At 32.4% G+C, this 25692-nt stretch overlaps 4 protein-coding genes across 6 annotated transcripts in view; 2 read left to right on the forward strand and 2 right to left on the reverse strand.

Annotated features, from left to right (window-relative positions):
* The window catches only part of LOC101253967 (DNA polymerase epsilon catalytic subunit A-like), a 38141-nt gene extending 32764 nt beyond the window's left edge, over positions 1-5377 (forward strand). For both annotated transcript variants that reach the window (XM_010315036.3, XM_010315037.4), the window contains exons 36-49: positions 196-322; positions 425-526; positions 613-696; positions 947-1021; positions 1155-1214; positions 1342-1604; positions 1681-1729; positions 1984-2144; positions 2293-2359; positions 2967-3113; positions 3287-3457; positions 3561-3773; positions 4132-4238; positions 4366-5377. In XM_010315036.3, coding sequence (XP_010313338.1) covers positions 196-322; positions 425-526; positions 613-696; positions 947-1021; positions 1155-1214; positions 1342-1604; positions 1681-1729; positions 1984-2144; positions 2293-2359; positions 2967-3113; positions 3287-3457; positions 3561-3773; positions 4132-4238; positions 4366-4726 — 1987 coding nt within the window. In that variant the 3' untranslated portion in view covers positions 4727-5377. The remainder of the gene's footprint in view (positions 1-195; positions 323-424; positions 527-612; positions 697-946; positions 1022-1154; positions 1215-1341; positions 1605-1680; positions 1730-1983; positions 2145-2292; positions 2360-2966; positions 3114-3286; positions 3458-3560; positions 3774-4131; positions 4239-4365) is intronic.
* A 278-nt stretch (positions 5378-5655) lies between these two features.
* Positions 5656-10283, reverse strand: LOC101254268 (uncharacterized). Its single transcript, XM_004250991.4, has 7 exons — positions 9891-10283; positions 8993-9192; positions 7743-7892; positions 7589-7662; positions 7177-7295; positions 6543-6626; positions 5656-6020 (listed from the first exon to the last, which is right to left on the reverse strand). Exons 2-7 carry the CDS (start codon positions 8997-8999, stop codon positions 5915-5917), a joined length of 540 nt encoding a protein of 179 aa, XP_004251039.1. The 5' UTR covers positions 9000-9192; positions 9891-10283; the 3' UTR covers positions 5656-5914.
* Positions 10284-11859: 1576 nt separating this feature from the next.
* On the forward strand, positions 11860-16236 carry LOC101254562 (uncharacterized). 2 transcript variants are annotated; one of them, XM_004250992.5, is made up of 9 exons: positions 11860-12570; positions 13748-13832; positions 13934-14050; positions 14614-14678; positions 14757-14845; positions 14927-15006; positions 15108-15219; positions 15464-15583; positions 15781-16236. In XM_004250992.5, the coding sequence occupies exons 1-9, from the start codon at positions 12228-12230 to the stop codon at positions 15964-15966; spliced, it is 1197 nt and encodes a 398-aa protein (XP_004251040.1). In that variant the 5' UTR covers positions 11860-12227; the 3' UTR covers positions 15967-16236. The 2 variants fall into 2 exon arrangements, with proteins under 2 accessions (XP_004251040.1, XP_010313340.1); XM_010315038.4 differs by having other exon boundaries at positions 12148-13539.
* A 5348-nt stretch (positions 16237-21584) lies between these two features.
* Positions 21585-22085, reverse strand: LOC101267680 (agamous-like MADS-box protein AGL80). The gene has a single exon (XM_004251328.1). It carries the CDS (start codon positions 22083-22085, stop codon positions 21585-21587), a length of 501 nt encoding a protein of 166 aa, XP_004251376.1.
* Positions 22086-25692: the final 3607 nt, after the last annotated feature.

Raw genomic sequence — 25692 nt, forward strand, 5'->3', positions numbered from 1 at the left:
ATTTTTTTGGATGTTGGGGGAATCAACTGATGACATATTTTTGGAATTATCGAATTTATGTTTCTGTTTAATTTTTCCTATCTTGAAATATGAAATTGAGCTATCACGAGAGATTCAGTTTTTTCTGAACATTTTCTATATTTAGCTCCAATCATTTGGTAAGTGTCTCATGTAAATCCGTTGGTTGACATTCAGGCATCATGGACCTGCAGTTGCCATGATCGAGTGCCCTAATGCCCATTTACTGAAGTCTGGCATACGGGCTTTGGAGGATTTTCCTTGCATCAGTATCCCTTGTAATGCTCGGGATAGTCAATATCAGGTCCAACAAATGCTAATAGTACCTGATTAAGAAGGAGCAATTGCTTAGTACATCTGATCCTTATCTATACTCAATGAAACAATGAAAAATTCTCCATTTCAGGCACTAGGTTGGCAAAATGTAGCAGCAAAGATTGGAATGCAGCGATGCGCGACATCCTCCCAGTGGTTAAATGAAAGGATCTCTCTCTCAAGATATGCCCATGTAATTTTTTTTCTTACTCTCTCCTCTCTAGTATTGCCCAATCAAGAGAGTTCTGAATGTTAAGTTTCCAATTGCCTCATTTGTAGGTTCCCATAGGGAATTTTGATGTTGATTGGCTCATGCATACAGCAGATATCTTCTTTTCCAGAGCACTTCGTGATCAGCAACAGGTTATCTCATTCATATTGCACTTTTCTTCTTGATGAGGGGTTTATTCTTTCTGATGATATAGAGTTCTATTATATCCACCTTCATATGTAGCTCTTTTAAATTGTTTGTTTCCTATGTTCATCTCATTTTGCACATCTCCAAGCAAGAATTTGTGTTGAACTCTCAGCAACTTAAAGTTTTTTTGTGCATTATAAGTGCATTTTTTAAGATATCCTTGCATGATTTTATATATCTTTTTGATTCTCACAGGTCTTGTGGATATCTGATAATGGAATCCCCGACTTAGGAGGCATAAATGATGAAGTATCATCGTTTATGGATGAGGTCAACTTTAACATATCAACTTCTTACAATAATATCTGCTTTCTTTATTCTCTTACTGATTATTCAAGAGAATTAGTCTTCTGATGTTTTTCTTGACCACATTTTTATGCTATCTTGTGCTTTATGAAAGCAGGTGAATCAACCAGTTCTTACTTATCCTGGTGCATATAGAAAAGTTACTGTTGAGCTGAAGGTTAAAATTTCCATCAATTTTTTGAGTTACTTTTTTTTCCTTTGTCTGGTAAATTTTTTCCCAATACACAGATAATACTATTACACTATGGCTAAAAGATTCTTCCTATTTCTGGTATTGTGATCAGATTCATCATCTGGCTGTTGATGCTCTACTGAAAAGCAACCAAGTAAATGAAATGGAAGGAGGCACTCTGTTTGGATTGGACCAGGACTTGAACCCTACGGCGAATTTTACTAATGAACAGTACTTCTTTGACGCAACAACATCCTGTGCACCAGCATTTCGTGTACTTAAGCAGTTGATTCAAAGGTGCCTTACAGATGCAGTAACATCAGGAAACATATTTGCTGATGCCATGCTGCAACATTTGTACCGATGGCTCTGCAGGTCGGCTTGCTTCTTTCACTTTTGTTCACAATTCTACTTGATTGCTAATGCTATATTGTCCTTCTAACTATTGCAGCCCCCGATCTAGACTGCATGACCCAGCTCTTCACAGTATGCTTCACAAGGTAATATATTGAATAAGAAACTTCTGGGTTGTCTAAAATTTGGAAGTCGAGATGCATGACGTGCCTTCGTGCTATTAGTACTGGGACAGTCATTTCTCTTACTCCTAAAACAAATACATTATTGAAACATAAGACAGTGATGCCATTTATTTTCTCTGGAATGTGTCCCAGCATGCTAATTCATTCACACGTGGTTTCTCCATTTCTTCTTACATTCATCAAAACTGATGCTTTAATATATTTATAATTGGCAGGTTATGCAAAAGATGTTTGCATTGCTTGTGGCTGAACTCCGAAAATTGGGTGCTGCTATTGTGTTTGCCGACTTCTCAAAAATCATTATTGACACTGGGAAGTCAGATATTTTTGCTGCCAAAGCCTACTGTGATAATGTTATTAAAAATGTACAATCAAGGTTAGTCTCTTGAATCAAAAGTTGTTTACAGACATATATATATATATATATATATATATATATATGTATGTATGTATGTATGTATGTATGTATGTATGTATATTAACTTTTTTGGGATCTTTCTTCCCTTACTCTTATATATCTGCAGAGAATTGTTTGAGTGGATTGAACTTGAGCCGTTGCAGTTTTGGCACTCATTGCTTTTCATGGATCAGGTTAGCTCTGATAGTTGACTTGATTTGTTTCTTGTTATTAACATTTTAGCTTTGTGTTCTGTCTTTTCCTTCATTTCTCCAAGAAACAGATTTATGCATTTAAAATCACAAAAGATCCTTTTGTTATGTTTAAGTCAATGCGAATACATGCATTGAGAATTTTAGATAGGAGCTGATCAGTTTGAGTCTCTATCTGTCTCCTAATGGTTCACATTTTCTTCGAATCATTAATTTACTTGACCCTGTTTTGAGTTCACGGTGATGAATATGTTGCCCACGATATCTTGGCTGTATTTTCATGCTATCAATGCCCTAGCTAGCTTTCTTTGTACTGGGAGATGATTTGTATTGCCTTTGCCACCAAAGTGATTTTTAGATATGATAATCTAAATTAAATTGCAATGCATCAAATCAGTAGGTAAAATTCATTTGTAAATAGGATAGAAAAAAATTGGGTGCTGCTTGCTTCATGGGATATTCCTTTATTCTGGGTAAAGAGTTCTAAAGAGTTCGTAAGCTAACTTTCGTTTGATGATTCTGACAACAAATATGTTCTTTTTATCTTCATTTATTAAAGTTCCATCTTACAATTTTCCTTTTATGATAGTACAATTATGGCGGAATTCAAGCTAGACATAGTGATGAACCTTTAGAAGTTAACTCAGAACCAGGTGAAGAAAGTGTTTGTCGTGAATCTCAAGTTGATATCGTGTCAAGCTGGAACATTGCAGAAAATTTACCGAAGGCAACTCAGGTATTTCCCCAGCTAGAAACCGTACAGGAACATTGCTTTTATTATGTGAATGAAGGTGCAACAAGATACAAGTGGACACCCCGAATATGGTTTATTGCAACAGAATGCAGTTGATCCTCGGTCTCCTTGATAAAATATTCTACCTTATTAATCTATGCTGGTCTTTCATGTAGGATCACTTCATTTTGATTGTTTCGGAGTTTATGTATGGTCCATGGAAATATGCACAAGAACAAGCTACACATCGAGCATCTACTAGCGATGGTGATTTATGTACACCATCAATCACTGCTGCACATGCTGAAACATTTGATTTGCAAATGGCAGAAGATCTAAAGAAGAAGGTATCTGCTAGGACTCATTCATAGGCATCCCTTGTCTTCGTTAATTTTGTGCTGAGTTCTTTAATGTGTGAGAACTCAACTTTTTAGAAAATTCTGCCTGCAGATTGGAACTTACTTCACTGACAAACTTCTGAAAATTGTTTGTGACCCTAATCTTCAAATGAAAGCGATGGACAACTCTCAGAAGATCCAGGAGACACCAGATGCAAACTCACAATCTATTAGCCATGTCCAAAAGGGGGATCCAGCTTTAGAGTTCATTAAGCATGTCTGTGCAGTTTTGGCCCTTGACCAGAATGTGCAGCATGAAGTTCTGGTATTAAATGTTTTTCTAGCTTCTCTTACTATGAACAAAATATGCATTAGTAATATCTATTGACATCGATTTTTTCCATCCGGCACTGAAAGTCTAGTCTAGCGTACATGGGGACTCCGGTTTCTGTATAGTAACCACACGTACATCTATTGCTTAGTCTCATTCTCCCATCCAATAAGTTTCATGAAGGCTCCACATAAACGTTATGCAAAATTATTTAGTGATACCTATTGAAATGTGGTGTTTTAAAGTAGCGCGTGGCTAAAGATAAGTTGGATTTCACTAGTTTGATTCTTCTGCAACAATAACATTTAATTGCAGCTTGCCATTAACTAGTTTATTGCTTTTTATTATGCAGATCATGAGGAAAAATTTATTAAAACTTGTTCGTGTGAGGGAATTCGCTCCGGAGGCAGAATTTCGTAGTCTTTCTGTATCATATACCCTTCCAAATGTCATTTGCAGGTAAATGTAGAGGAAATAGGAGTTACTTTAACCTGAAACATGAGCAGGTGGGAGTATCTGCCACTGCTGGGTTTTGTCTTCCCAGGGTATTAGTTGCTTTCTAATTTCCATGATCTGTTGCTTTCAGTTACTGCAATGACTGCAGAGACCTTGACTTGTGTCGAGACAGAGCTTTGATTTCTCAGGAGTGGCGTTGTGCTGTGCCCCAGTGTGGGCAACCTTATGATCGTGAAACAATGGAAAATGCTCTTGTTCAAATTGTTCGACAGAGAGAGAGGCTATACCACCTTCAGGATCTAGTATGCGTAAAATGTCACCAGGTTAAAGCTGCACATTTATCAGATCACTGTGCTTGTTCCGGATCATTTAGCTGCAAGGAAGATGTCTCAGATTTCCGCAATAAAATGCAAGTCTTCTTGAACATTGCCGTAAATCAAAAGTTCCAATTGCTCGAAGAATGTACTTCTTGGATTTTGGAAGCCAGATAACTACAAGTATCAGATAAGTTCACCTCATTATCATTGACAAATCGTTTGAGCACTTAACATTCACTGGCTGCTCTGCATGGTGCAAGGCTGCGTCATGGCGTCCAAAACAAAGATTTTACTTCTTATTGACACACAATTTCGTCCAGGTATTCGAGGAGTCTTTGAAATGAGAGCTGATCTGTTTTAGAAATTCAGCTCTCTGCATGGGCTTACGCCCTCGAGGAGTCCCAGTTATCTATACAACTGCACCCTTTCTTCGGAGAGGAAAAAAAAAGATTCGTATTTGCATCGGTATACCCATCCTTAGTTCCAGATTTACTGGTTTGGTGGGGAACTGATTGCTATATACAGAAAGCATGCAGATAATAATTACTAATATGTGGCCTCCAACTTTTTTTAATTTATGCTACAAGAGTTGAGCTGTATGATGTTCATATTGCAAGAACAGTGATAATGTACATAGTCATCTTTCTTTTACTTTTTGATTAGTAAACGACGATGAACCTAACTGTATCAGACCTTGTTGGTTGTTAAAATTAGGTGTAAGTCGTGTACTTTCGAAATCAAACCAAACAATTCATGAGATTTCCATACTCATGTGGCTCTATTCTATATATAGTTTATGGAACGACTCACTGATCTATTTCTTCATGACTAGTTATCTTGTCACAATGTTGACTTGTATCTGTTGTGACATTATATTACTTGGAATTGATTCGTTATCGTTCTACTGCATTTGAGAATTTCTGTAAACTTTCATGTCTGAAAAGATCGTACTTTTGACTTATTGTTGCTGTGTATCAGTAAATAACAAAAAACATAGTTTTGGTCACTAAGTAGATAGTGTCATTCTTTTAACATAATGAAAACCATCAAACCAGGAAAAGAGGGGATACTGATGTTTTGTGGTAGTAGAAATGCAACTCTGCTAAGAACACAACTTCAAACATATAACATGAGTTCACGTGAATCCAAATATTTTTGCACAGAACACGTACATATCAAGAAATTCACTGAATATCTATATTTATCTTTAACTGTGAACCCAAATATTATTGTATACCAACATGCGGTTGCTGTAGGAACCCTAAAACTTCAAATCCTGGATTCACCTGTGTAAAACGAAACCAACAATGGCAATAGAAGTGTACAAAAGTAACAATTTGTTGGATGGTGAGGGAGGAGTAACTATTGTTTCCACCAGAAGGACCAGTTTTTCTTGGCAGAGATATTTTCAGCTGGCTCATCCTTCTTTCTGTTCTCCATTCCCCCCTTCAGGGCCTCCAGCCTCCTCCTGCATGAGGGATTAAAATCAAACAAAATCTTCGACACTAGGAAGTAGGATATGCATAGTTATCAACCTCAAGAACCGGAGTGAAAAACACTAGAGCTTAACTCTACTTTGCCAAGACCTAGTGGCTTTGATTTTGTTCAACAACCTAGGTTTAAGTTTAATATAGATTCATCTCTTAGTCTCTTACCAACCAAATTCAGCTTATGCATATCTCATTGTTAATCAAAGTTAAAGCTGCACCTTCAATTGGCAAAATAAGATACACTACCATGGTTGATGCTCAAAATAATCCATCTCGCATATAGGATTCTCACTGAAAAATTGAGATAGAATGTCTAGCTATTTGACATGACAGATTGTGATCCACTAAATTGAAAGCATACGACTGTCAAATTTATGGTTCCGCTCCGTTATAGTTATATAGCGCAAATAATGGCATGCTTAGAGTTACTTTAAGAAAATAGAACAGTATTTACAGATCCACAAAATCTAAATAAGTACCATAAGAATCAGTTATCATACTTGGTATCAGTTACGCGACCATGTAGACTCCATCGTTGCCGAAAACCTTCCATACCTTCAACTCCACTTGCCAAAATTAAGTGCCTAGAATGAAAAGAAGATATTTAGAGAACATACTTATTGTATATACTACATAGGTGGTGCAAACAGAGAAAGGGCAGCAGCGGAGTAGAGGACTTGATCGACTTATCAGACATTAGAAATTTCTTTTGATGAGTGTGGGATCGCCAACTACCTTTAAGGTGAATGATACCATCAAATATGTCAAATCTGACAAAAATGTTAAATAGGAGCAGTTATGTATCCACGGACTAGAATTCCAATATTGTATGCTTTTTCCCCAACACTACCCTCCCTCGTTCCCACTTGCTGGATTACACTGGGTAGTGTGTGCACGGACCTAGTAAGGAGGCTGTTTCGAACATAATGAATAAGTAAAGTATGTTATTTTTGTTTCACTAGAATGCAACTACTATAAATAAACTGCGCACATGATCGTGGCAATTTCATGCATAGGAGCTGCATTGATGCTCAAAGATAGCCCGTAAATTGCAGCTGACTAAATACTTAATGAGTCATTGCCAAGGAAAAGACAGAATCAGTAATATCATTACTAACTTTGACTCTAACAAACCTCTCCAGTGATGTGACTTCTGATTCTAGTTGAGTGGCTCTTTCCTTTGCTTGATCTAGAGGCATTGACATCCCTAATTTCTGTTCACTATCTTGAAGGCGTCGTCTGAGCTCCTTATCCTACAGATGACAACTTCAGATTAAAAACAGCTATGCTTCAATCCCAAGAAAATCGAAGTTGGCTATATGTATACTCACTGAGCATGTTACCCATTTAAATTCATCTCAAGAAAACATTATATAAAAGAAAAAAAACGTACTAGAAATTTTCTATGTTTCTTACTAGCATAAGAATCTCTATACATAATAAAGTTACTTCTTCAAGCAACCAAAAACCCCATTTAAAATACACGAAAATCAAGTTTATATGAGCAAACATGTTAAAAGATTAACTCCTTTATAATCATTCTCACCCTTCTCTCTGCACATTGCCGATATAAAGCAATCTCATCCTGACAGAATGGCTCGATATCATTGATTTGTAAGCCTAAATCAGAAAAACCTTGACTTGATGAGTATTTTAAACCACATGAGTCGAGAAGGATCATTGAGGAAAATAAGACATACAGAGGAACAGATTTCTCAAGATTCCGTCACAGAGATCAACACCTTCGAGCACATGAGACGCTATCTCAGGTGGAATGACCGGTGATGGAGGGCCCATCATCAGATCATCACCCACCAGGATGGTTTCCTCCATAGTCTGCTGTGAATCAACTAAAAGACAAAAAAACAACAAAATATCAAGCATAAGTCAAACTGTTGTATCCTTTGCACTGCCTCTTTCACAATATAATTAATCAAATGCAGAAGTGCAAGTAATGTTGAGTCTCAGAAGCTGAGGTGGCAGTTCTTTAAAAAGGTCCTTTTTTTATGTCTGTTCTTTTCTTTTATTCAAACGGTATTTTCAAAGGCACAAACAGAAAAAAATGCTAAGATTTTAAAACTATATGTCATGCAAAGGAAAAAAAAAACTACATACGGACAAAGAAATTGACTTATTTGTAATTAAGTGAAATGTGAAGTAAAAATAGTGTCAATTAAATTCAAACACCATTTTAAATTATGAACCCAAATACAAGACAAAAGCTTACTTCTAATTAACAGTAGTGTGTAGTTTTGTAATTTTGTTATTATAGATCTCTAATTTCCTATAGTTCAGACCCTGACCCCAGTACCTCCATTCATACTATATCATTAACAATTATTTGATTATTTTTCATGTAATAGTTATCTTTAGAGCTTCCCTCTTTAAAGAATAGCCCCTTGCATTGAGGCACTTAATGCCTTGGTTCTTGCACCAAAGCTTAGTTGAGGTCAAGCACCAACTTATGTTGTGTAGAACTGTATGATCATCCCATACCATGTAGAGGTGCATACCGTCTAAAGAGTGTGGCCATCTCTATCTAAAAGCTTAGAGACATTGTTAGAGAGAATATAACTTTTAATTACTTAATTATGTTATATCTCAACATGTTGCACGAAGCTCTAGGGCTTAAGCCCGCCTGGAGTGTGCTATTTAAAACATTGGATTTAAGCAAGAAAATAACTTTAATAAATTTATGTTAGTACAAATGAAAAACACAATATCACTCCACCAAATGCAAGTATGAGTTTTCGTAATACCATTCCAGCCAATATTTCTGAACACATGAATAATCTGCCAATGACAATTGACACAAGAAAACCTTTCTACTTTACTGAATAATAAACATTTCTCTAGGCTCAAGAAAATCAAAATGAAAGCTTGGGGAAGGGGAAAATTAAAAAAAGAAATCGTTGAAGAGAGAAATAATATGCAAAGAGTTTTGAGTTACCATCCATGGTGTCCTCCTTTTGCTATGGCCAAGCAGATGTTCAATTCTATGCACCAAAGAAGTGATTTTCCACAGACCCTCAATGAGTTTCTTCAAGATCCCAAGTCAATACAGATGCACAGGGTACTTTGGTACGTGGGCGACTGTATTTCTTGTGTTTGGCCAAAAAAAAAGGTTATGCAACAGACTGCTGCACTTTGCTACAAACCAAACCAAAAGAAAGTTATGAAACTAGAAAAGGAAGATCTTTTGTTTTTCCATTGTGTAAGTGTAATCTCCTATTTGGTACCATTATCCGCAAATTCGAACAAACTTCAATTCCCACAGCTCATTCTCATCCAAACAAAATTATAGCATTCTAAATTTATAGAGTTAAGGAACCAGCAACCAACAAAGAGATTAACCACTGAAGCACAATCCAAATCAATTAAAACATTTTCATACAGATAAGCAACTGAAATGAAAAACACTTCACACCATTTTCAAACTTTAGACAACTCCCACACAAGTGTCAACAACAACATATCCAATGCAAACCCCACAAGTACCTTAACGTTGCTCGAACTCTTAAAAAATGTCAATGGTCCATGTCGAATTCTCCAAAAAGTAGTGCATTTTCGGAGAATCCAACATGGGTGCGACATCCAAAGTGAGTCGTTTTCTATGAAAAGATTTCAATAAATAATTTATTCAGTGAAGCATATTGTCAAACACTATGTGGACATGAAGTTATCCTAAACATTCAGCATTCAAGAAGCTAAACTACCACCCCAATACATGAAATTTTTATTGTTAACAAATACACATAAAAATTCTGCATTCAGTTCAAGATTCATTAATCTAAGTTCTTCATTAAGCAAGAAACTCAAAAGGGTTAGAAGAGAGAAATATAAATAACCTGATTCAGAAAAACGCAACCAAATTGATGAAAATATAGGGAATGTGTTATAGATAGAATTTCGATTTTTAATCTTCTATAGATTTAAGACTATTTTGTATCCCTTTTTATGTATAAATATTTGTAATATGGTCAATAGTATATTAACATTCATTTTATTATGAATACAATTTAATATATTTAATCTGTAATTTAAAAATTAATATATATATTAATTATGAGATAACTTATAAATTATTTGAAAATAAAAAATAGTGAAAATTACAAGAATATAAAATTTAACTTTACTGATAATATATATATATATATATATATATAAAATTTTCTTTCTCTTATTTTCTCACTTCATTAGTATTTTTTTCCATCTGTGTAAAAGATAGTTTTCTCTTGCCTTTTGACTTTGCAAATTAGATTTCACTTTTAAAAAAAAAAAAGAATTGCTTCTTTCTATGTAATAAAATAATATTTAGTAATTTGATTACACGAACACATATATCACAGATACATACACATACACCAAATAATTTAACTACACCAGCGCATACACCACAAAATTAATACAATATATATTTTTAATTAAAATAAACATATATATGAGAAATTACTTTAATATTTAATTTTCACTAAAAGATCATATATATATATATATATATATATAAAAGAAAATATTAGGACCGCCTACGTGGCATCATTACAAATCAGAACTCTCTCTTAAATTAATTTATTTTCAAAACTAGTCTTTCCCTTCAAGAAAAATTGTGACTTTTATGAAGAGTTGCGATTTTAATTAAGATTTGTGACTTTTATCAATGGTTACAACTTTTATGAAGAGTTGTAACTTTTATATCAAAAGTTGTAACTTTTTTGAAAAATTATGACTTTTATGAAGAATTGTGACTTTTATGAGAGGTTGTGACTTTTCCAAATGGTTATAACTTTTTCAAAGAGTTGTAACCTTTTCGATAAGGTACAATAAATATTTATCCACACTATCCTCTGTTATCTATAAACAAAGGGATTTGCTGCCACTATTATTTGAAGGTTTTTTTCCGTTGGATAATTGAATTTAATTACATTGATTGAGCTTCTTATGAAGTTCGTGTCATTCCTAAAAGTTTTCATCCTCGTATTTCATGGAGCTTAATCTTTACTATAAGTCGTAGTGATTCATGTAAGTATGACAACTCTTTTTGCTATTTTGGTGACATTTTTCTTTTAACTTTGTTAAAAGTTACACAGAAAATGATTGAAAATTGATCTTCTCTTTTGTCTCTTTCTACAGGTTTCTTCGTATAAACAAAGAAAATAGATTTCGATTGCAATGTCACATTACTACTCTTGCACCTCTAATTCCACAACTCATAACGTTGTTGAAATGGTTGAATTTATTACATTTGGTTTTTTAGTAAACAAAACTTTTATTTTTGCCACTATTGTAATTTTTTTTGTTATAGAGAAATCGAATTGAAATACATTAATTAAAGGTCAAATACATAAGCAGATCCCTAAATTTGTTAGGTTATTTCTCTCAGGTACTTCAACTACGTTATTTTTCTATTAAATCATTGAATTCCCATAATTTGTTCCGTTTAAACAAACACCGTTGTCTGATGTGAAATCAGATTTGTGAGGGATATTGATTGAGGATACATATGTTGTTCCACAACTCATTAGTCCAATTGATAGTGAAAATGTTCGAGAATAATTGTCTTTTACTTAAGTCATTTGAATACATTAGAATACAAATGAGACTAACACGGTTTGTCTTCATTTATTTAATCAAAATTATTACGATTCGAATACAATTGAAGGCATTTACAATAGAAAAGCCGATCAAAATCAAGCAATGGTGTTTTAAGAAAAAACAAATTATGCGTGGTTTAATGATCAATAGAAAAATGACGTAATTGAGGTATCTAAGGGAAAAAACCCAACAAGTTTATGTATTTGACCTTAATTAAACTTCTTATGAACCTTTTTCATTCCTCATTTTCTATGAAACTTAATCATTTACTGTAGGTCATATTATCAAATAATCAATAAGTTCAATAAAATAGTCTAATCCTGCGCGAAGCACAAATAATTTACCTAGTTTGTATTATAAAGAAAAACAAAATTTCGACTAAATGGATAGTTTTATACATTTTACATAAATTTAGTTTAGTAATTCTTTTAAACGACCGACTAATAGTTTAAATATATTTTTGAGTTTAAACTCCACTTTCAACATATAGTAGGGTCATAATCGTCATTACACAAGAATACATCCAGAACCTTCAGCTGATAAACGAAAGGTTCAATTCAAAGCTTAATAGAGACTCGAACCGGAGAGCAAAAATGGGGTCGACTGCCGTTTCTACCCAACAAGCATTCTTCAATCTCCAAAAATTCACACCTTTAAGCTACGCTAGCAGCTGTAGAAGTATCAGGAGTAAGAGAAAATGTGTGATTCCGATTAAGTGTTGCTCGCCGTCGCCGGCGTCGGAGGTAGCGACGGCGGCGAAAGAAAACCGGCGGGAATTGCTGAAGAACGGCGACGATAAGCTGGAAATATGCAGAGTATTGAACGGGATGTGGCAAACTAGTGGTGGATGGGGAAGAATCGATCGAAACGACGCCGTTGAAGCTATGCTTAATTATGCAGACGCTGGGCTTTCTACTTTCGACATGGCCGACCACTGTATGAATTATTTTATACAAAAAGTTATTTTTCATATTTTATTTAACTAATTATTTAATTTTAATTTTTCATTTAATTTGATTATGATTACAGACTATTAACATATTTTTAGTCTAAGATTTGTGTCAAAAGTTAAAATAAATTGAAATAAAGGGAGTATGAGTATCATATATTTGAATTTTGAATTCGTACTTTTAATATTTTAAAAGAAAAATTAATAAAAATTTTGATTTCGCTACTTTGTGTAATATGTTTGAACACGTCTGCATATATCTGTTATTTTTTGGATTTTCTCTGTTTGACCCCCTTTACTTTTGAGAATTTTCAATTTCGTACTACAGATGTTGTTGTATTTGCATTTATGGTCCTCTCTTGCCAACAAGGTTCATTTTGACAGGGATATGTTAAAGTGAAGTTACACATTTGACCACTCAGCCTAAAATATTAACAAAATGCAAGCTAGTATACATATGTTATACGTTTCGCTTGCTATTTTTTTGGGTGCGCGATTATTTAAGTTAATTTTCCTTTTTTATTTTTTATAAAAGGAGAGAGAATTTCGAAATGTTGTCCAAATATTTTTCTGGACAGATAATGGATAAGGAGTTAAAAGATCAAAAACAGATAAGAGAAGCCTTCAACTACCCTTTAAACTATTTTATTGATCAAGAATGGTAGAGCTCTTGAATAACAGTGTTCGTCAGTTCTCGTTGAACTCTATCAAGAATAAGTCTTTCAGAGCAAATGAAGCAAGAACATTAACGCCAAGGCCGTTCCAGTGCTTGTTAACTGAAGATAAGCAACGGGCTATAGTTAAGAATGGGAAAGATTCACTGGATATATGTAGAGTTGTCAATGGGATGTGGCAGACTAGTGGTGGATGGGGAAGAATTGAACGAGACAGTGCAGTTGATGCTATGCTTCAATATGCTGATGCTGGACTTAACACTTTTGACTTGGCTGATATATGTAAACATTAATCTTCTTGTTTATGTCGTAATTTCATGCTGGCGGAATGTTTTCTCTGGGGCGCGTGACTTGTATTGTATTAATCGATCTAGTTTTGTTATTACATGCTAACGGAACATATTTTGTAGGATTAGAGAAGTGTTTGAGTTGGATTACAAAGACTCGATGCTTGTAAGTAGAAGTTTTCTTATCATTGTTGGCCTTGCAGATGGACCTGCTGAAGATCTTTATGGCATCTTCATTAACAGAGTACGTAGAGAGCGCCCACCAGAACTTCTAGAAACTGTGAGAGGGTGAGTAACAAAGGCATGTTTCTATAGTAACATAGAATTTTCTGTGTTGAGCTTGAGGGAGGAATTCAACCCGTAAAGTGATTTTTCTGATTTTCCTCCAGTCTTACAAAATGGGTGCCACCACCAGTCAAGATGACCCGCAGTTTTGTCAGTGAGAGCATTGATGTTTCAAGGAGGAGGATGGATGTCGCAGCTTTGGACATGCTTCAATTTCATTGGTAATAACCATCTCTAGTCTTTGTTGATATGTCATTGTTCACGTGTTAGGAAATGGCAGTGATAAATTAATAATAGACGGTTCATCTGATGTTTAGATATGAAATAACACCAAGTAGTTACAGTTCTTCTTATCATCTTGGGGTTTAAAGTGGTTTAGCACAAAAAGAGCTTACTGTAAGTTGCACAAGTCAGTAGGTCAAGAAAAACTTATCTTGTTCTACTCTTACATGAGTACAATACAAAATAATTTTGTAATGAAATTTCGTTTCCTTGAGGTTTTCGATCTTCTGAGATGAAGCATTTGAGCAATATCTTGAGAAATGATTTTTCATGTTTCCTTCTGAAATGTTATCCTTTAAGTGGACAAAATTGCTTCACCATGTTAAGTTCCACTTCTTAAATATGTAGTATATCGCGATCTTTACCTTTATGAACTTCAAGTTGAACTGCTTATTGCACTAATCCAGGCTGCATTTCATAGTCCTTACAGTCATCTACTGAAAAAATTAGGAATCAAAACTGCTAGTTTCTCTTACTCTTTGTTGTTCTGCTTGAAAACCAGGTGGGACTACTCTAATCCTGGATACTTAGACGCACTTAAGCACCTCACGGATCTCAAAGGAGAAGGTTAGTTGTATATTTCTGTCTTGGAGCTTTCATCTCAGAGTTGTCGATAGGCTACATAGTGACACAGCTTACATGCAGGCAAGATTAAGACCATTGCTCTGACTAATTTTGACACCGAGAGATTAAGGATCATTCTGGAAAATGGTATTCCGGTTGTTAGCAATCAGGTATCGAGTTCTAGGCAGTTCTCATTGTTCTGCCCTTTACTTCGTATTTCAGCTTTGAAGTAAAAGGATTCGTTTCTGCAGGTACAACATTCAATTGTTGACATGCGTCCTCAACAGAAAATGGCTGAGCTTTGTCAGCTTACAGGAGTCAAACTTATAACGTCTCTCTCTCTCTTAGAACGATACATGATTTATTTAATCGGTTAATGTGATTGTCTAGTAACATGACTCTGGTGTATTACTAAATTTTGTTTGAATGCAGGTATGGAACAGTAATGGGAGGGTTATTATCTGAAAAGTTCCTCGATACCAACTTAACGATACCTTTTGCTGGCCCTGCATTGAACACTCCTTCACTACAGAAGTACAAAAGGGTAATTACCCTGGAAAAACTACTTTTCGCTTTAATGTTTGAATGTGTTATGCCAACATAGAAACTTCATAACTCATAACCTTCAAATCCTAGATCCACCTATATTTAGGGAACCACAGCTTAACAAACTGTATTATGTGCCCTCGTGTTCCGTTGGCATTAGAAATGCAAGATATAGTTCCGTATTGTATTATATGAGGTATTTGAATCAACAAATTTACTGTGTTTCGAAAAAACAATTGCAGATGGTTGATGCTTGGGGAGGGTGGAGCCTCTTTCAAGAGTTGCTCAGGACACTAAAAACTGTTGCCAACAAACATGGAGTCTCCATTCCAACAGTTGCTGTGAGATTCATACTGGATCAGGTATTTTCCAGTTTTCCTCATTTTCTCGCGTACTGAACGAGAACAATTAGTTTAAGTTATATACACCGTCAATGCAAACTAGGATGGCCTGATAGCCTAAAAATATACTTTACACTAACGGTGTATAGAACTTAAACTCGACAAGGATACATGTCAATCTGTTTCATTTTGACAAAAACTGTTGCACACAACTGCAGCCAGCTGTGGCAGGATCAATGATAGGTGTTCGGCTCGGTCTGTCGCAACACATTAAAGATGCCAATGCTGTGTTTTCTCTTGTTCTTGATGAAGAAGACATTAGCAACATCCTACAAGTTACAAACAAGGGCAGAGATCTTCAAAAAGTTATTGGCGACTGCGGAGATGAATACAGGCGTGCTTAGAGCCACAAGGGCGGAGAAATTCACTTAATATGTATAAATAATCTATCGAGAACCTCGATAAGAAAAAAAAGGTTATGTTTTAAAATCAATAAACTTCATACTTTCTGTAAGGATCATTCTTTATCTTCTCTATAAACTTGTACAGAAGTCGTAGTTTTTTTATTTTATTTATATGTATTATTGGTATCTAGTGTAGATAAGCCTTAAAAATGTCATCACAAGTAATCTGTACTTAAAATATACTCACTGAATGAAAGTTTCTTTTGATTAGTATATATGTCATATCTGATTTTCTCCATATTACAAAATGAACAACAAGAAAATTTTAAGAAATTGTGCATCTTTTATCCTTTATAAAATTGCACTAAATATATTGTTATCGCTTTAAACTTTAAATGAAATACATTAAGACGCAATATTCAAAGGCATAATACATATATTGAATTTCAAACTCGGCTTTAAATTTTAACTTTGACCTTCAACTTTCGTAATGCACAAACAGACACTTTAACTATCCAACTTTTAAATAAATAAACATATGAGTCCTACATAACATAATATACGTAGGGAAAAAAATGACATGTAGGACATGTGTGTTTATTTGTTCAACTTTATACAAGTTTAAGTGTCTATTTATGCACATCCAAAATTACAGAACATATTTATGTATTATGCCATATTCAAAATTCTCTAATGTTAACCCAAGATAATTTTTTGTTGTTGGGATAATTTTAATTTAGTTTTTCAAGAGGAGACTAAGCACAACTATTAGCAAGTTGAAGTTTGGATAATTTTGTTAATAAGAAGAGTACTAATAACATTTAACTTTTATTTTTTAGAGTTATTTTTTTTCAAAAAAAAATTATTATATTATAGCCCTTGAAGTTTTATTTCGACGTATTCCGTATAATTTATGTTGATTTATAATATTTTGTTGAATAGTCCTCATTCATAAATTATTACAATCTCTTCACTTGATTTATAGAGTCGATTTTAACAAAATGTTATTTTTTTTCCCAGTATAACTATCAAAACTATGGTAAAAAATTTAGTTTCAATTTATAGTGTATATTATGGGATTACATTTAGTTAATTTCTATAAATGTTTAACTTGATTTGAAATATATTTATACTTTTTCCTAAATTAAACAAGTTATTTATTTAAAACATATATTTGTGGTGTGATCTGGAACTATTTAAGAAGTTGCCAAGAAAAAATAATTTTCAAATCATTTAAATTAGTATTTTTTGTCCTTACCCTTTTCTTACTGTCATAATAAATATAATTAGAAATTAAATAAAGATGTAACTTGATTGACCATTTTTTTTCTCATTGAATTTTATAAAATCCTATAAATGTAAAAAATTGTTCTTTATTTTTCCACAAATCCCAAGACTCATAGAAGGTACTTTCTTCTCTTTTATGTTTCATTTCTTCATATATATTCTAGCATGATTTTTCTCTTTTAATTCTTCATTTTTTTTATAAATTATACTTTGAGTCCTAATTAACAAGTTTATAGATCTACATTCGTTTTTTTCTTTAGATTATATAATTTGAATTTTGTATCGCGATATATACAGTACTTAAAAAGAAAAAAAAACATCAACATTTATTTATAAATGATTTTTCCAGATATCTCAAACTCATAAAAGGTACTTTTCTCTCTTTTTATGTTTCGTTTCTCATATATACTCTCGCTTGATTTTTTCTTGTAATTCTTTATTTTTTTAACAAATTATTCTGTGAGTCCTAATTAACAAGTCTATAGACCTACATTCGTTTTTTTCTCTCTTTAGATTAAATAATTTAAATTTTGCATCGCAACATATAGAGTGAAAAAGGAAAAAACATTAAAATTTACTCATAAATGGTATAGATTTGAATTTTGAAATATCATAAAGTTAAAAAATTGAATTGTTTCAAAAGAAAAAAAGTTAAATCACTTTCAAAGATAACCTAAAGAAATTAGGATTATTTTCTTTATTTTTGTTTCATACATTTGTATTTATTTATTTATTCATTTTTAGATTTTAAATAAAATAATTTTACCCATATAAACCGTGCTAACAATTCTAAATTAATTTTACTTGAATATATTCTATTGTAGCAAACCTTTAAATATACATCTTTTTGAATAAATAATAATGTCACAATTCTAATTACCTAATGCAGGGTGAGTTGCTGTGAATAAAAATATAAAATTTTTAAATTATTTTTCTTATACCTAAAAGATTTTAAAATTTATCATTTTTCCCTTATTAATTTTTTTTTTGGGTGGGGATTTCAAATTAGACAATTATTTTTAAATGAATAAGCAAGAGTTGAATGCCAACTACATTTTTAGACTACTATAAATAAAAACAATATAATGTCTCACTTAGAATTAATGATTTTTTACTAGAAAAATTATATGTATCAAAACATTAATTACATAATTAAAAGTTGAATTCTTAATTTCAGTTAAATGATTGTTTTGAATTTTTCAACTAATTAAAATAATCCAATATAGATTTTCTTGACACAAATCTTTAATGCCATTAACAACATGTAGTAACATAGATATATACAAAAAAAAAGAGTACTGAACTTTCATATTAATATCTTCTGTTTTTTTTTGCTTGCTTGTTTATATATTTTAATATTCTAGACTTCAATATATGTTAATTATATATTTTGCTATATAATAATAATTAAATTACATGAATCTTTTTGTCTATTTTGTAATTCTTCAATTTATTTTACAGGATTTGATTGAAAAAATGTCATCAAATGATTCTACTTCCCCTCATAGTGAAACTAAGTCATCCTCTGATCTTCTCAAAGCTCTTATGGTAATTTATTACTCTTTTTTTTTCTTTAAATAATTGATGCATATAAATTGTTACATTTTCAAATATTTTTTTGTAAATCAAAATAAATATAATTACAATTTTTTTTTTGTACATTTATTCGATTAGGCTCCAAGAAATTGGTTTTCGCGCTACGACATGTTACAAGAAAATGACATAGAAAATATGTCACAAGGAACCATGAGTGTACCAAGGTCGATTCGATACAATATACTTGATTTCTTTCATTAGCAATGAAAACGACATATGTGTTTTTTCTGACATTTTATCTTTCCTATCCTTGATGAACAGCTCACAACCCCCTCCTCCCAATGCGGAGAGGGGTAAAAAGGAAATTGTTCAGCCACAACGTCGAATAGGCAAAGCCCCTATAGACGAACCTATGGAGGAAGTGTTTACACCTCCATCCAAGGGCAAAAACCGCGGTAAGTGTCTTGTCTATTGTGTTTTTTTTTTTTTGGTTTTATATTTCCGATGTCTTATATTTTATTTTTGGAAATTCTTGTAGGTCCCATTGCGATGCCACCTTCATGTGGGGCCGCTGCTAGTAACATTCAAAGTATGATGATGAGGGTTGTAGAAAATCGAAAACATGGGGTTCCCCATTCTGAAACACCCGTCTCAACAAAAAAGAGAAGGGTTTCAGAAGTGATGAATTCGCGTTTTCTCCAAAGTCTTGATAAGAGGGGTACAATGCCCGAGGTGAAGGGAGCCTTAGTAGAGTCAACTACATTCCTCAAGCCTTCGGACCCTACATCATATAGTCAAGTCCACTCAAAGAATGCAAGGCTCGAGGCTGAGGCAAATGAGCTCCGGACAATGAATAGAAAACTCAAGGCCGAGGCAAGTAAGCTCAAGTCAAAGAATGTTGAGCTCCAGGGTGTGGCAAGTGAGCTTCGGTCAAAGAATGAAGGGCTCCAGACTAACACTGAGATTCTAAAGATTACGATAACTTCTTTGAACCAAAAGGTTCAAGAGGTTAAACGGCAGAAAGAGGAGAAGGAAGTTGAATTGTACATTCTAACCAAAGCAAACAAGAATCTACTCAGGGAAATCTCCTTAAGAAAGGACAGATTCGCTATTCTTAACTCCACGCACCATACTTTGCAAGAAAAGGTGGCTAAGTTAGAGGCTGATTTGACATTGGTTCATGAGCTACGTCATAAGGATGCAATAGATAGAGCTCGAGTTGAAGCCAAGCTAAACGCATTGCAGGTGAGACACAACATTGATAAGTATGAAGCTGAAATGGACAGGAATTGGGTGGCCCTAAAAACCCGAGTGAACACCCTTCATGAAATTCAAGACGGGCTTGATCTCCCGTTGGCTATCAGTGAAGCTGAAGCTGCTGCTAATTCTGCAAGAGCAGCCGTGGAGCAGGCTGTGACAAGAAATGAAGTCGATGGCTCTAAGACCGAAGATGCACCTCCTCTGCCCTAATTCACTCTCTCTGTTTTTTCGTTTTGTTTTTGTTGTAACTTTTTTTTAAAACCTCTGTTTGTATTTGTATTTGTGTTTGTGTTTGCATTTTTTTTAACCGAGATATGAGTTTCTATCCCTGAATGTTTCGCTTATATTTATAGATGTCTGATAAGACCATACAATTGAATAATTATGAGTTGTTGAGTTAATGATTTTTAAGGTATACATTAATCTATCTTGAAGTTGAGTTTATGGAAGGTTAATATCAATAAGTTATATTAATGTTTGTGATGTTTGACTTGTAAGTTGTTACATAAAGTATAATTGATATAGATTTTAATGTTATTTAAAAATAAAAAAAATTTACAACACTCCAAATACTAATAGTCTATACTATAGGTGATTTTGTTAGAAATGAAAAGGAAATTTTCTAAAACCTAGCTATCGTATTGAAATAAGTATTAATGCGACTATACCAAGCTCGTAGAGCTTGTTTTAGCTCATAGCTTATATATAGAATTTTTGATATGGAAGTATTAGTGTTCTTGATTGAGACGAGGAACCCTAGGTGAGCTTTGATAGAATTTCTAGATATATGAATGTTTAGATTGATGATTTTGAAAGGTAATCTAGTTACTTGAATGATATACTCCGTTAAAAAGCTCGAAACGATTTAAAATGGGGTTAAAAAGCTTGAAAAAGGACCAAAATAAACTTGGAACACGTGCAGGAAGTTCCTAAAGAAAAGTGCCGCAACCCTTCACGAAAGGCTCTATGGTTCGTGGAACATTCCACCGTCTATAGTGTCATTCGTGGAACTTTGACTTCCTGACATAGCTTCACTAAAACAAGCATAACTATTTACTCCAAATTCAAAATGATGCAAAATTGTTCAATCGTAGAAAGCATACAGGGTGTTTCAAGACTTTGAGTCCACGAGGCCCTTCTACGAATTGTAGAAGCCTCTATGAGCCCTAGTTTGGTTCGTGAAACTTGGACATGAGAACAATTTTTTCGAGTATGGTTCTATTGCCACTATATGTTTCTTTGTTGTATTTTATGCGCTATAAGATATATAACATGGATACACACATTTAGCAATATATAGAGTAACTAAAATCCGAATTTATAAGCTTGAAATCTTGTCTGATTCTCATTTCATTTATGAATATATTTTATGAAAAAAAGTAATGCTTTTACTATTATAACAGCGATTTGATAGATCAGATTATGAAATTTTACTCTTAACAATAAAGAAGAAAATTTCTGAAGTTACACCCATTTAAAAGGAAATGTAAAACAATTTAACTTTGATATGTCACTAAAATGCTCAATCTAACATTCTAAGGATCTCCACCGTTGTTATTAGCAGCAATCTGATTAACTTGGATCTTCCTTTGTTCAAATTGAGCCCTCTTAACAGCAATTAACTTTAACAAACCCTTTATTTCGGCAACATTTACTTCATCGAGGCGTTTGTTTCCCTTGAGAATTTCATTGAAGAGGTTCTCCATTTCCATCTTGTCAACAGTTTCCTCTAATTTCCTAATTTCTTCTTCGCGCTCTTTAATTTTTAATCGAAGAAAGTCGTTATGCATAGTTATCTTGTGTTTTGGAAAAGCTACATGATCAGTTACTGTATTCTGAGCCTCTATGGAAGACGGCCAAGAAAAAACCTCGGGGTTTTCAGGGATAGAACAAACTATTCCGACCTTTACATCACATAGAACAGATAGATCGTGTGCTTTCTTACACAGCGATGCTAATTTTTTATCTAGAATTTTTTTCCTCTTAATTTCTTCACCAGGATCGCTACTGGTCAAACACACCCTATTTTCAGACATATTTTAGCGCACAAGATATAAAAGAGTAGAATATATGAGTGAATTTCTATCTCTGAATAAAAATTAAGACTTTGTATTTATACATGTCTGGTAAGACCAAATCATTAAATAATGTTGAATTAGCCTGACTAAAGTATAGAAAAAAATAATTAAATTGCTAATTCTGTTAATGACTTGCCTAAATAGATATAGTCAAAATCTTGTTTATGGAATGTCAATATCAATTTATTTATTGCATTAAGATTTTAGATATCTAAGTTGTTTCAATAAATATAGATTTTAATTTTACTATCCAAAATAAAATAATCATGACTCCCAAAATACTGCTAGTCTATATAATATAATATTTTATTTAATGACTCCCCAAATACTACTAATCTATATAATATAATATTTTATTTAATCCGTTGTGTCATGGTAAAATTATATAATTGCCACTATCAAATAGATAATACTCATTTAAATTATGTGTGAATCTATCTCTACGATAAATAAAGAATTTAGATTCAATAAGAAATTGTCACTATGTTATATTTAACGGTATTGAGATATATATATATATATATGTATGTCTAATTTATATTCTATATAAATATTGCTAATTAATTACACTAAAAAAATTTATTGTCACGATATGTCTTTTTGTTGGAATGTATAAAATGATATGCATACGGAATAAAATAAGCGTGAAATCCCGACTCTAGCTTTCATTTCAATTGCATTAGATTAATTTTTTTCTTTCAAGAATGTCTAATTGATATATTTCTATTTTATTTTATTTGGTGAGTCAAATTCCACAAATTCAATCAGAAAGTAACGATTTACTAATAGTGAAAATTATATATCTCCATATACATCGTATGTTTAGATTTTCTTTTCCATTATTTAGTGAAATGGTTTCTGATAAGATTTTCTTAAATAACTTTATGAGATCCCTCTTTAAGGTGTTTTGGGGGGGGGGGGGGGGGGGATCGTGGTAATTTAGGAGTCATTTTATAGAAATTAGCAAATTTCTTTAAAAAAAATAATAATCATGTATTAGTTATCCCATGAATATTTGTGTCACGATCCAAAATGAATTTGTACAACATCTATTTCACACTATCTAATAGATAACACTCTTATTAAATTATGTGTGAATCTATCATTATGATAAATAAAGTATTTAGATGCAAAATTTTTTTTACCGCTATATTAAATGTTGTTAAAGATAATTTTGGAAGCAATAACATAAGGAAAATCAATTGCCACTACATGTTTCTTTGTTGTAATGTTTACACTATTATATATAGAACATGAATATATGTATTTAGCAATATATAGATTAACTAAAATCTGTATTTATAAGCTTGAAATCTTGGCTCTGACTCTCATTTGATTTGCGAATATATTTTTCACTAGAGAGTTTAATTGATATATATTTTCTAATGGCTTGCTCTCTTTTGTAGGATCATAGACTTATAATACAATTAAAAATAAAAACAAATTAAAATATACTATTAGATAAACGAGGTGCTTGACAAACAAACTGGTTCTATCATGTAGTCGATGGTGAAATAGTCTAGATAGAAAAAAAAAAAAAAACTTTTCCATAAAAGTAACAAGTATTAGAACTTGGCGAACGTAGTTGTCATGTAAATTTGTATGACTTTTGTATTAATATTAATAATCTGACTCTACTTTAAGTTATTTGTACGCAATATATATCTATGTATTTTATGATAAAAATAATACTTTTTCCTGTTATCGTTATTTTAACAACGATTTGATAGGTCAGTTTATGAAATTTTACTCTATATGTTCGTATAATTGTAAATTAAAAATAAAGAATAAGAAATTTCAAAAGTTACACCCATTCAAATGAAATGTAAAACAATTTAGCATTTTTTTGTAGTAAATAAACTTTATAGAAAATAACTTGCATATATCACTAAAATGACGAGAATAACATGAAAAGATAAACAAACATGAAACTAGGAAATGTAATTAAAAAACAAGAACACAAAACAAAGGATGAGAAAAATAAAAATAAAGCAATAAATGCTCAATCTAACATTCTAAAATATGGAAAAAATAATTAAATTGCAGAATCTAATTCTTGTTAATGACTTACCTAAACAGATATAGTTAAAATCTTTTTTTTAAAAAAAATAATCTTTTAATTTAAATTTATGGAATGTTAATATCAATTATTTATTGCATTAAGATTTAAGATACCTAAGTTGTTACATAAAGTCCAATAAATATAGATTTTAATTTGACCATCCAAAATAAAATAATCATGACGCTCCAAATACTGCTAGTCTATATAATATAATATTTTATTTAATCGGTTGTGTCATGGTAAAATTATAATTGCTGCATAATTAGTGCAATATTTATTCAACACTATCAAATAGATAATAGTCTTATTAAATTATGTGTGAATCTATCTCTACGATAAGTAAAGGATTGAATTTCAATAAGAAATTGTCACTATATTATATTTAACAGTATTAATATATATTAGGTAATTTATCCATACTTTGCGCAATGGTGAATTACGTCAATAATCTACTTTTGAATATTGATAATACAAGTCTTTTCAAAAGTATAACTCTACGATAAATTGTCAAGAATAGTTTATCCAAAGAAGAAATGAAATGTTTTTTTAATCTTAAAACGAAAAAGATTTGATTCTAAGTGTTTATAAATTTTGCGGAAAATATCCAAGTACCCCCTCAACCTATGCACGAAATCTCAGAGACACACTTATACTATACTAAGGTCCTATTACCCCCCTGAACTTATTTTATATGTAATTTTCAACCACTTTTTAGCCTACGTGACACTAGTTCGAAAAAAAAGTCAACCATCGTTGGGCCCACAAGATAGTGCCACGTAAGCTAAAAAGGGGTAAAAATTATTAATAAAATAAGTTCAGGGGGGTAATAGGAACTTAGTATAGTATAAGTGTGTCTCTGAGATTTCGGGCATAGGTTGAGGGGGTACTTGGGCATTATCCCTAAATTTTGTTATTAATTATTCATTTATATGTAGTTGTTCATCACTAAGGTCTTTAGAAAAGATATGTAATTATTTCATTAATATATATTTATATTTTCAAAAAGTGGTACAAATATTTTATTCATCATTGTGAGAGTTTTTCTCCTATTCAAGGCCTCTACATACAGATCTAAATATTATACATCTTATATAATTAGTTGTGGACTTGATAAGTTATTAAAAGTATAAAAACGCATCTCTTGGAGTTCAATGAAATAACGTATGTCGCTCAAATTATTTGGATTAAATGATGTCTTGGCAAGTCCATTATTCAAAATTATACGGAGTCGATAACACTACTTTGATGGCTAAAAGACATATTTTGTTGTTTATGTTTCGTTTAATATGGTTAAAGCTTTATTTTTTGGGGACTATTAATCTAATGTTTATAAGGAGATAATTATTTCTTTAATATTTTATTAATATCGATTCATCCTATTTTGAAGAGTAATTCATTGACTCCAACCTAATATTTGAACTTCAAACATTTGATTAAGTCTTAACTCACACGGAAGACTTTATTCAAGAAATAACTTTATAATAATACTTGGCCAAATGACAA

The sequence above is a fragment of the Solanum lycopersicum genome, chromosome 11 (assembly GCF_036512215.1).
Source record: "Solanum lycopersicum chromosome 11, SLM_r2.1".
In the NCBI taxonomy this organism is placed as follows: domain Eukaryota; kingdom Viridiplantae; phylum Streptophyta; class Magnoliopsida; order Solanales; family Solanaceae; genus Solanum; species Solanum lycopersicum.

Bases quoted from the DNA above. Each gene is read 5' to 3' on its own strand.
- LOC101267680 (XM_004251328.1), bottom strand. From the start codon at position 22,085: ATGTCTGAAAATAGGGTGTGTTTGACCAGTAGCGATCCTGGTGAAGAA.
- LOC101254562 (XM_004250992.5), top strand. From the start codon at position 12,228: ATGGGGTCGACTGCCGTTTCTACCCAACAAGCATTCTTCAATCTCCAA. The intron at 14,679-14,756 runs GTTAGTTGTATA...GCTTACATGCAG, and splicing joins CACGGATCTCAAAGGAGAAG to GCAAGATTAAGACCATTGCT. The intron at 15,007-15,107 runs GTCTCTCTCTCT...GTTTGAATGCAG, and splicing joins ACAGGAGTCAAACTTATAAC to GTATGGAACAGTAATGGGAG.
- LOC101254268 (XM_004250991.4), bottom strand. The intron at 7,296-7,588 runs GTGAGAATGATT...TGTCATCTGTAG, and splicing joins GGCAATGTGCAGAGAGAAGG to GATAAGGAGCTCAGACGACG. The intron at 6,021-6,542 runs GTATGATAACTG...TCCCTCATGCAG, and splicing joins GGTCGCGTAACTGATACCAA to GAGGAGGCTGGAGGCCCTGA.